This window comes from Staurois parvus, unplaced genomic scaffold (assembly GCF_062004578.1).
Source record: "Staurois parvus isolate SC_StPar_1 unplaced genomic scaffold, SC_StPar_1.0 ptg000178l, whole genome shotgun sequence".
Lineage (NCBI taxonomy): Eukaryota > Metazoa > Chordata > Amphibia > Anura > Ranidae > Staurois > Staurois parvus.
Window position 1 is genome coordinate 4,251,577 of NW_028317974.1, and position 11,768 is coordinate 4,263,344.

Genomic DNA, 11,768 nt, shown 5'->3' on the forward strand with positions numbered 1-11,768 from the left:
GCGCGGGACAGCTACAGGATCAGACCAATTGCTGCAAAGACTTAGTATGTATGTTGGTTTTCTGTTAGCTTTACTTTTGTATACAAATATTGAAGAAAAACTTGACTAAATTAGGTTTTCTGGGTATGAATTATAATTTTTCTGTACCACATTAACAAATGTAAATACAGTAATACGTCGGTTTACGAATTTATTCCGTTCTGAAAGACTTTTCGTATAGCGAAAATTCGTAAACTGAAACACTGTTCCCCCCACCCCCCCCCCCCCCCCAAAATCCATACCAGACCCTTATCCGATCATGCAACCCGGCAGGTCAGGAAAGGGGGGGGGGATGAGTGAGTGCCCCCCTCCTGAACCATACCAGGCCACATGCCCTCAACATTGGAGGGGTGCTTTGAGGCAGGGGGGACTACCCCCCAAAGCACCTTGTCCCCATGTTGATGGGGACGGGCCTCTTCCCCATAACGCTGGCCAGCGGTTGTGGGGGTCTGCAGGCAGGGGGCTTATCAGAATCTGGAAGCCCCCTTTAACAAGGGGGCCCCCAGATCCCAGCCCCCCCCCATGTGAGTGAGTATGGGGTACATGGTACCTCTACTCATACACAAAAAAAACAAAAAGTGTAGTGTGAATAAAATCAGGACATGGTCTTTGACAAGTCGTTTTATTAAACCAGACCCAAAGGGTTGTTTTTTTAATTTATTATGGTGCTGGTTTTAAATAGTAATTACCGCTTTTTTTTTCTTCGCTATAGCTCAGAAATTCAGCTGTCACTTTCCCCCAGCTAATAGAGAGAGCGTTTTCTTTGTTTATTTCCCCAACTTAAAAGAAACAATGTTTCCTTTTAGTTTCTTAAAAGAAACAAAGTTTCCTGTAATTCCGGGCAAAGTGACAGCTAATCTTGTGAGCTGTAGTGAAGAAAAAAAAAGCAAGCAATTGCATTTAAAAATCAGCAACGATGTACACATTGTATTTCAAAAAAAAATTTGTAAAGCGAGGCATTATTTTAATGTATTTTCATTCGTAAACCGAAAATTACGTTAGCCGAGGCATTCGTAAACCGAGGTACCACTGTATATCATTATCTGTGACCTAAAATTATATAAAAACTAAAAGGAACTCCTTCTGTGGGTACTGTATCTGGTTGTTCATTTTGGTTCACAGAGGATCTGCTGGAATGGATGGTAATAGTTTCTGACCTACTCAAGTGCCATGTTGAGGACCACTGTGTGGATTAATTTCTTCAGCCATTCCGTGATGTGCTGATCTTGTTTCTTCTGGTCAGTGTTGGTCATCATGTGGTACTGATAAGTGGGTACAAAATGATGCATGTGTCTGATTTTGACGGTCTGATTAGGAGCATACAATAGTCTTGAATGCTGGCCAGATAGCACGTTTTACTATAGGCTTGTCTGTCCATGTAAGTTTTGCCCCCACATGTACAGTATTTTAAGGTTTATCATCAACACCATTGCTTAACTTTTTAAAGTCACTTTATGTATATTTGCATATGATACTCTTACTCTTGCCATATAAATTGATGTCCTATGTATGGAAATTCTGTTGTCTTGTCTTATGGTGTTTTGTTTCTTTCCTTTAAGGTAGAGGAACTGCGTCAAGCCATAGAAGAACTTTACTATTTCGAGTTTGTGCTGGATGACATACCAATCCGTGGCTTTGTAGGCTACATGGAGGAGAGTGGCTTCTTGCCACACACTCATAAAATTGGCTTGTGGTCTCACTTGGACTTCAACATTGAGTATAATGAGGACCGTATCATATTTGCCAATGTTAGTGTTCGAGATGTGAAACCTTTTAGCTTAGATGATGTCAGAGAGCCTCTTAGCTTGACCCACACTTATAGTATACGTTGGTTCCCAACCTCTGTGACTTACGAAAGGCGTGGGGACCGTCTCAGGGACACCAGTTTCTTTCCAAAAAGTTTGGAGATTCATTGGCTCTCTATCATCAATTCCATGGTACTAGTCTTTTTGCTTTTGGGTTTTGTGGTCATCATTCTCATGCGTGTTCTCAAAAGTGATCTAGCACGGTACAATCTAGATGAGGAAGGGACGGATGATATGGAACAAGGTGACAATGGATGGAAGATCATTCATACAGATGTTTTCCGCTTCCCCCCACATAGAAGTCTATTGTGTGCCATACTTGGTGTAGGTTCCCAATTCCTGGCACTTGGAACAGGTAATAGCTGAAGGCATTCAAATTGCATTTTCTTTTTTTTTTTCAGCCATTAACAATTACTTCTTTTCCCATAGGTATCATAGTAATGGTTCTTCTCGGAATGTTTAATGTGCACAGACATGGTGCTATAAATTCTGCCGCTATACTACTTTACGCACTTACTTGCTGTATCTCTGGCTATGTGTCCAGTAATTTCTATAGACAGCTGGGTGGAGACCGTTGGGTTTGGAATATTGTACTCACTACCAGCCTTTTTTCAGGTAAAACACTTTAATATATTTTTATTAATTTACACTTGTATTGAGGTAACCTTGATCTACTAGCACTTACAGTGGCTATGAGCTTGAAACAGACTTATGTGCCATCCTCAAGGGAGAAGATGTTGCTGATCCCAGAAAAGCTGCTGACACCGGTTACCCTATTGCTAGTCATATTCCCCTCCCAACAGAAACTACTGTATTTAGGATAGAGGCAATCGGATTTTCTCTGGATCAACTTTACCTATAAATGTTAGTATCCATTTATATTCTGTGTATCTAAGAAAGAATCCAGGCCTTTTTTGAAGCAATCTTCTGAGCTGGCCAGAACCAACTCTTGAGGGTGTCTGTAGGCCATCCCATTTACATATAATTGGCTGCATGTGCCCCGCCCCCCTCTTTTGGCTTTCCTTTATTTTCTGTTAGGAAGGAAGAAAACGTGGACCAGGAGAGAGTTCCTCTTTAAATCTGTTTTTTTTTTTTTTACCTGACAAGGTTGCTTTAACATGATAATAAAGATTCTTATTTTCAGCCATGTGTGTGAAGTTTTATCATTTTTTGTTGGCCGAAAACCACTCTGAGCCTTTTGTTTATTAACCTTGCTTTCTGTCCATTATTTTCATTTCTCCCCTCTCCCAGACCTGTCCTATCCCCTTCCCTCCAAGGGGCAGGAACACAGACCTAATTTTTTTCTACTGCAGGAGAAGCAGCAGATTGATGAGCTCATATCTCTCTCACACTGCTCTCTCCTTCTGTCAGCTTGCTCTAAATGAACACTGTAGCACACCTTAAAGTGCCCCCCAATTTATTTTTTACACCCCCTTTTACTTGATGATTGTTTAGTCCTCAATTCAAACACTGATCCACCTAGTGGATCCAGCGTTGTCCTGCTGAAATCCACTTCTCAGCTGCCACCGATAGGATCCTGTGCCACCATCTTCCTCTGTGACGCAGTCTCTCCCGATGATATGCAGCTACGCCTGCTTTCCTGCTGATTAATGGAAAAACCAGTGCTTTTTAATCCTGCAATGCTGCGAGCGAGCATGCAACGGTTTTCACATCCTAGCAACAGGTCAGGGACAAGGAGTATTTTTAAGCCTGGCTTTTGAGGGGGCTTTTGATTTTTTTCAGAATTTCAGATTTCTCCTTTTCATGCATTCTGTGGTGTGATGTATATGCTATCTCCCTGCATTCATGTGCCTTCTGTGTTCTACCTTTGACAAATTTATATTGTACAACTGTCTCAGCTGTAATCACCAAGGCATTGTACTGAATGATCTACCTTACTGGTTATTCTTTTATTTGTCAACTGCATATGCTGTATTGACCCTTTTTTATATAATAAGACTCCATGCACACTAGCGTTTGACAAAGCTCCTAGAAGCTGTTAGCATTTTTTATTCTCCTTTAAGCTAAATAGTGGTATCATATAAACTACATTGCCAAAAGTATTGGGACACCCCTCCAAATTATTGCATTCAGATGTTCCAATCACCCCCATGGCCACAGATGTACAAAATCAAGCACCTAGGCATGCAGACTGCTTCTACAAACATTTGTGAAAGAATGGGTCACTCTCAGTAACTCAGTGAATTCAAGCGTGGTACCGTGATAGGTTGTCACCTGTGCAATAAGTCCATCCGTGAAATTTCCTTGTTACTAAATATTCCACGGTCAACTGTTAGTGGTATTATAGCAAAGTGGAAGCAACTGGGAGCAACAGCAACTCAGCCACGAAGTCGTAGGTCACGTAAAATGACAGAACGGGGTCAGTGCATGCTGATGCGCAGATATCGCCAACTGTCTGCATAGTTAATAGCTAAAGACCTCCAAACTTCATGTGGCCTTCAGATTAGCACAACAACAGTGCATAGAAAGCTTCATGGAATGGGTTTCCATGGCTGAGCAGCTGCATCCAAGCCTTACGTCACCAAGTGCAATGGCAAGCGTCGGCTGCAGTGGTGCAAAGCACTCCACCACTGGACTCAACAGCAGTGGAGACATGTTCTCTGGAGTGGCAAATCACACTTCTCTGTCTGGCAATCCGATGGACGTATCTGGGTTTGGCGGTTGCCTGCAGAATGGTACTTGCCTGACTGCATTGTGCCAAGTGTAAAATTTGGTGGAGGGGGGATTATGGTGTGGGATTGTTTTTCAGGGGTTGAGCTTGGCCCCTTTGTTCCAGTGAAGGGAACTCTTAAGGCATCAGCATACCAAGACGGACAATTTCATGCTCCCAACTTTGTGGGAACAGTTTTGGGATGGCCCCTTCCTGTTCCAACATGACTGCGCACAAGGTTCATAAAGACATGGATGAGCGAGTTTGGGGTGGAGGAACTTGATTGGCCTGCACAGAGTCCTGACCTCAACCCAATAGAACACCTTTGGGATGAATTACAGTGCAGACTGCGAGCCAGGCCTTCTCATCCAACATCAGTGCCTGTCCTCACAAATGCGCTTCTTGAAGAATGGTCAAACATTCCCATAGACACACTCCTAAACCTTGTGGACAGCCTTCCCAGAAGAGTTGAAGCTGTTATAGCTACAAAGGGTGGGCCAACTCAATATTGAACCCTACAGACTAAGACTGGGATGCCATTAAAGTTCATGTGTGCGTAAAGGCAGGCGTCCCAATACGTTTGGCAGCATAGTGTATGTCCATGCACATTACTTTAGGCTGTTTAGCAATTTTTGAGCTTCAACGTCTAGGAGCAGAAAAAAAAATTGAATTTGTAGATTTTTTTTGGAGCGCTTTTCCAACAAAAAAAATGCAAAGCGCTACTAAAACGCTAACAGCTTCTTTCTAGCTTTTTATTTATTTTTTTCCTCTACACATACTGTAAAAATGCTAATAAAACGTTAACACTCCTAAAACACTTTTGAATGCTACTAAAACAGTACTAAAAAACACTATTACCAGTGTTTTTTTAGAAGCTTTTATTAGCATTTTTTTGGTTCTGAAAAGTTAAATAGTCTTATCCTATGTCCATGCACACTACTTTAGGCTATTAGTATTTTTTGAGCTTCAGCGTCTAAGAGCAGAAAAAAAAATTCTTTTTGCAGAGTTTTTTGGCAAAAAATCTGTTAGGAACGTTTTGCGTTTTTTTTTTTTTTCCCAGCTAAAAAAAAAATGCAAAACGCTCCAAACAGATTTTTTTCCTAGCTTTTTAATATTTTTCCTCTACATGCACTGTTAAAAACGCAAATAAAACAGTAACGCTCCTAAAACGCTGTTAACAGCGTTTTTTCCAGTGGTTTTTTTTTTTTCGCTTTAAAAAAAACGCTAGTGTGCATGGAGCATTTAAACTGTTTAAAAAAAATTAAATAACTAAATTGAAATAAATATTTATGTACATTTTGCACATGATATCTCATTTAAAACTAATTTTTACATTCCTATTCCAGCTCCATTTTTCCTGACTTGGAGTGTTGTGAATTCAGTCCACTGGGCCAATGGCTCAACACAAGCTCTTCCAGCAACCACAATCCTCTTGCTGCTTACTGTGTGGCTTCTGGTTGGATTCCCTCTCACTGTGATTGGAGGTATCTTTGGTAAAAATAGTGCAGGAAACTTTGAAGCTCCATGTCGGACTAAGAACATTGCTCGAGAAATCCCACCTCAACCTTGGTATAAGTCAGCACCAGTCCACATGGCTATTGGAGGTTTCCTACCTTTTAGGTATCTATGCTTAATTGTACTTTGTGCTGCCTTATTAACTGGAAAACAATAATTGGACTTAGTGTATGTCAGTGCAAAATGAATCCCTACATCTATACAATACATGCAATATTCTGCTCCCCCTTCGCTCACAAGAGTTTGACATCAACAGTTGATGTGTTTTGCGGTGCATTTTGCATTTTTTAGCACTTGTTTTTGACACATTTTTTGATAAGTTTTGCTTTTTTTTTTTTTAAATAGGAAAATATGACCGTTCTGTTCATGCACTGTGACTTTGATGCAACTTTAAACTCCCTGACACTCAAGTAGCACTTTGGACACTACTTTGATGCTACTTGCACTACTTGAGTGCCAGAGAGTGTAAAGTCGCACTATGTGAAAAGAACTGTCATACTTTCCTATTGGCAAAAAAAGCATCAAAAACACATTTACGTTTTTGGTGCTGGCCCATTGAAGTCTATTACACACAAAACGCAATCTGCTGTGGGAATAAAAGTCCCCGACCATTTCAAAAAAAATGCACTGGCTCTAAACGCACAGATGTGAACTAGATCCATACGAAACCATGTTAAATGGACTTTAGTGTACTTCTGCCAAATACACTAAAAAAAACCCATAGGTGTGAACCAAGGATTAAGGCTACATTTGGGTAGTTCCTGCAAATGCACTTTAATCTGTAAACAGTTGTGATTTTGTTATTGTTTCTTTGGCATTCATTTATTGTGTGTTTGTGTTTCTTTACAGTGCAATCTCTGTGGAGCTGTATTACATCTTTGCTACTGTCTGGGGCCGAGAGCAGTACACTTTGTATGGGATTCTTTTCATCGTATTTGCCATTCTACTGAGCGTAGGCGCCTGTATTTCTGTGGCATTGACATACTTCCAGTTGTCAGGTGAAGATTATCGGTGGTGGTGGCGATCAATTCTAAGCACAGGATCTACTGGAGCTTTTATCTTTCTGTACTCTGTTTTTTACTACTGGCGTCGGTCTAACATGTCAGGGGTGGTTCAAAGTGTAGAATTCTTTGGGTACTCTTTCCTAACAGCATATGTTTTCTTTCTCATGCTTGGAACTGTCAGCTTCACAGCTTCACTTCGGTTTATCCGTTATATATATGTAAATCTTAAGATGGACTAAAATCTCGATCCAGGCACATCACTTGTGCTATAAATGCTATATGTGGAATAATGGACCAACCACAGAGGAAGAGGTTGAAGATACTGTACCTGCAGCTCCAAAGGCCACTCGGATACAGATCAATGCAAGTGGAGCATGGGGATATAAAATCAGAGATACCTACCTTATAAGAGGAACATGCAGCAGTGAGACTGGAGCTAAAAGTAAAGCAAGCAATAAATGGTTACAGAAAATTCCATAAAACCTCAGTAATGGACAGGTGTCTCACTGTTGATCGTTTAATTCCAATCATGCCCGTCTCTTATACTGCTAAAACTGTCTTTCTGCAAAGGCTTCTTTGCTGTCATTATTTGGTCTGTCATTGTTACTGCAAATTAAGTTCTTAAGCTGGAAATCTAATTTTCTGACATAAGGGAAAGTTTTGGTTGCCTTTATAAGTCATTGAAAGACTCCTCACTGTGGCTTGAACACTTGTTCTGGTCTGCTGATTTTGTAAGATGGTCTTGTGGGCTTTCTCTGGCCTGTTTCCTTTCAGACAGTCTCCTGCACTCTACCGGTCTTCTGTAAAAATATATATATTTATATCTTTGGTTTCCTTTTTACAAAATAAAAAACCAAAACAAAAAAAAACTTTTTTTGAAAACAACTTTACTGATACATACGGCCATAGGTTGTGGCATCTGGTAGCCACAGCTCCAGCCTACCTTAGCCTACTGGTTTACTGTATATTGCAGAATATATTGTATACGGCTATATGCACGTACGTATAGCTGCCAGCACTTGCGTAAATGTTTACATTTTGAAAAATACACCCATACATATGAAAACATCAGTGCCAGTGGTTAAGTGCATACTGCCACGCACAATGTATTCTGCAGTTCAAAATTATGCTAGCGCTGTGGCTACTGGACACTGCAACAGGCAGATTTTACTCTGTATGACTGTACATCCTAATCAAGAGCTCTGCTAAATATTATTTACATCCTAAATTAACAAAGCATAACACAAATGTTGTTTCAGAAAATTATACCTTTTGTCTTTGTATAGGGTTCCCATGGATCTAACAGTCATACACATTTTAAAGTGGGCATAACTAGAGTCTCAGAGAAAAATAAAATAAGAATGGTAGAGGTTTTCTGTATTACAGACTTTTCAGCTGATTTACTAGCTGCAAATTTTAACTCAATAAATAGTTCAGTTCAGTTACCCAATCATGTGAAAACCAATTTCCCCTTCACTCTGGATACACCATCATGTCCAAGTGTAAAAACTAAACTGCAATTTGCTTTTTCAATTAGTGAATAATTGAAGCGAATATTCACATGATCTGACTCTTTTGTAAACCAGTGTATTTGTATGTCTCTTTTGGCAAAAAATCTCTTATCTGCTAGCAGTTTTTGTGAAGTTTTACACTTGTCTTTGATGAAAATCTGCAAGGGATACATCATCATCACTGCATGCAAAGTGGCTGAAGAAAGAAGAGTCCAAGTTTGGTAGTAATGATGGAGTGGTCAGGTTGAGGGTGGACCTTCCATTGTTAGAGAAGAGCAAGCTAGCCATAATGTGCAAGATTTCTTTGGGAAAGAAGAATAGTGGCTGACAACCAAAAACAAATTTTAAGTTTGGTTTCAGCTCCTCCATAGAAGGTGGGTCTGTGTTATCTGTGCATAGTTTTTTTTTGTGGAAACGGGGCCTGCTTCCTAGTCCATTGTTTTGTTTTTTTTCCCCAACTATTCTTTTTTTGCTGATGAATCCTGCCATGCTTTATTTTTGCAGTTATAACTTTGGAGACTGTCACTCATTGAAATACCAATTTTACTGATATGGTTAACAGACACTCCAGCTAAATGTGTGGAAACAATTTGTCCTCTTTCAAAGTCTGACAAGTCACCCTCTCATACGAACTGCTGCTAAGCACAAGGTATAATAAACCGACATACAACTTAGAGAGCATAGACAAGGAAAAGATTTACATTTTTGTTGTTTTCAGTGTAACATACAAGAATAAAACTAATACTGGTGTTCACAATATTGTGTACACCTCCCTGTATTTTAATTTTTGGTTTTGCTGTGTGCCTAGTATTCAGCTTTAATGTACAACCCAAATTCCAAAAAAGTTGGGACACTGTTTAAAAGCTACATCAAACCAGAATGCAATGATTTGCAAATCTCATAAACCCATATTGTGCTCACAATAGAAAGTAGAAAACATATTAAATATTTAAACCGAGAAAATAGGGTAATTTTGAAATTGATGTCAGCAACATGTCCCCAAAAAAGTAGGGACAGGGCAACAAAAAGCTGGAAGAACATTTTGCTACTAATTAGGTTAATTGGCAACAGGTCAGTTACATGATTGGGTATACAAAGGCCATATTAGACAGTCAGTGTCTCAGACTTAATTATGGGCAGAGGTTCACCAATCTGTGAAAAGCTGTGTCTGAAAAATGTCAATCAAATATCACCTTACCGCAAAGTGCACAGGAATTTATGACAACCACCTTCCCATTCCAGTGGGAATCTCAGGCGCTTAAATATTTACGTGCCATTTGCCCCTATTGAACTCCACAACTCATAGATTACAGTCCTGATCCTTGGGAAAACGTCCTTGGCTAGGGAGAATAGCACTGTATAAAATAGACATATTGCCTTGCTTGGATTACTTATATCAGACCCTCCCCATATCCCTAACACATTCATTTTTCTGTTCCTTGCGTGCTGATACCACTGGGAAAAACTTCATCTCCACTATATTTCAGTGAAGCGTAAGGTGGATGGAGGGGCGGGTCTACCACACATGGAACTTTATCACAAAGCAGCAGTATTAGCCAGAATACTGAAATTATTCCGTTGACATTCAAAATGCTTGGTCTTCAAAGATTGGGCCCCCAACACAGACTGCCTGGACAGTTGCTCTCACCTCTGGCAAATCCTTGCTGAGAGTGTGGCACTCACCCCAATTATGGATAATCCAGAATTTCACCTGGGACTTTGTGCTTCCTATTTCTTATGGCCGATGAGTCTGGCACCCCCCCCCCCCCCAATCAAACAGGCTGCCTGGTTTCAACCATTAAGTGATTTAGTCCCCATGGACCACTCATACCCAAGCAGGTGGCTTCATTACTCTCAGCTCAGGCATTTTTATTCACTCCTCTCTAAGCTGGGCACAGTGCATAGGAACCCAACTTACTTTGAGTCTTTGTCTTAGACAATCTGATTGTCCTCGCAATATGTCCACAATTTATGGTATACTTCTTTTTCTTGAATTTCCTCACAAGCCATACTTTACCGGGGACTGGGAGAGAGAGTTGGGCTGTACGATTACTGCTTTCTTACATTTAACTCACAAGCCTCTCCATGCAAGCACAAGAAAGGAACTATAAAATACTACCCAGGGGGAATAGATGCCCTACTGGACTGCATAAAATGTTGCCAGCATATCCTGAACAATGTTGTTGCTGTGGAGAGGGCACGGGCAACATGCTTCACATATGATGGTACTGCCCCTGGCCTAAACCACTCTGGGAGACTATCTTCCAACTATGCTCTCATTCCACAGTTAGAGACCATCTGGTACTATCGGCATTGGCCCTCCTTTCCATTCCCCTTGATTCTCCGCTGGTCACTAAAAAGGGTCTGCTGTGTTTTCTCATCTCCGCAGAGCAAACTTTAATCCATAGATACTGGAATTCTGCAGGCATACATAGTAGTTTAATTTTACCACATTATAATAATAGAAGAATTCGCTGCAAGCCTAGAGGAAAGATATTCTAAATTCAGAACAGTGTAGTATACCTGGATTGAGTTCTCAAACTCTGATGCTCTGAGGTCCTGTTTGTGATTTCTGATCATATGGGTGTTGAGTATAAACGGAGGGTGTTTCTCTAACCCCCCACCCCCCCTCGCTTTTTTTCCCCTCTTTGTTACTGTGTCTCTTGCTCTTCTCGCTCATATACAGTATGTTTCTTTCTGAACAGTCCTTCTCTTTCTCTTTGCTAGGGGCTATTTGTTTGCTTTCAGGATGCACTTGTTTGCACAAAATATACTTTTTGGCATATAAAGTACTTCACAGGTTAAATACATTATTAAGTACTAATGACTTTGTTATGCTGTAACATCAGATGTATGGAGCTCATCTCTGTGGTTTTCTAAGGAAATATTACACTTGGTAGTTTTTGCCATTTTTCGTTTGGTATCTGCTTTCCAAATGTAACCCATGAAAAATGTTTATTAAAAATTAATTATTTAACCCATCAATGCCGCACCACCCGGCCTGTTAAGGGGTTTCTGATGACCGGGGGGGGGGTGAGGTTTCATGATCATGTGACCACCATGATTGGCTGTCACGTGATCGGAAAGCTCCTGATCACAAGTGTGCAAAGGACAAGGCTGAAACAAAATATTGGATGCTTGAGATCTTTATGCCACCATCTTCTCTGAGCCAAAGCGCATTTAAAATGGCCTGCTGCAGTGGAATAGTGGAAAACTATTCTGT

General features: G+C 40.4%; 1 protein-coding gene across 7 annotated transcripts in view; it reads left to right on the forward strand.

Moving 5' to 3' along the window:
• TM9SF1 (transmembrane 9 superfamily member 1) overlaps positions 1 to 11,530 on the forward strand; it is a 32,009-nt gene extending 20,479 nt beyond the window's left edge. For all 7 annotated transcript variants that reach the window (XM_089677175.1, XM_089677169.1, XM_089677174.1 and 4 more), the window contains 4 exons: positions 1,599 to 2,199; positions 2,274 to 2,459; positions 5,862 to 6,135; positions 6,880 to 11,530. In XM_089677175.1, coding sequence (XP_089533301.1) covers positions 1,599 to 2,199; positions 2,274 to 2,459; positions 5,862 to 6,135; positions 6,880 to 7,273 — 1,455 coding nt within the window. In that variant the 3' untranslated portion in view covers positions 7,274 to 11,530. The remainder of the gene's footprint in view (positions 1 to 1,598; positions 2,200 to 2,273; positions 2,460 to 5,861; positions 6,136 to 6,879) is intronic.
• Positions 11,531 to 11,768: the final 238 nt, after the last annotated feature.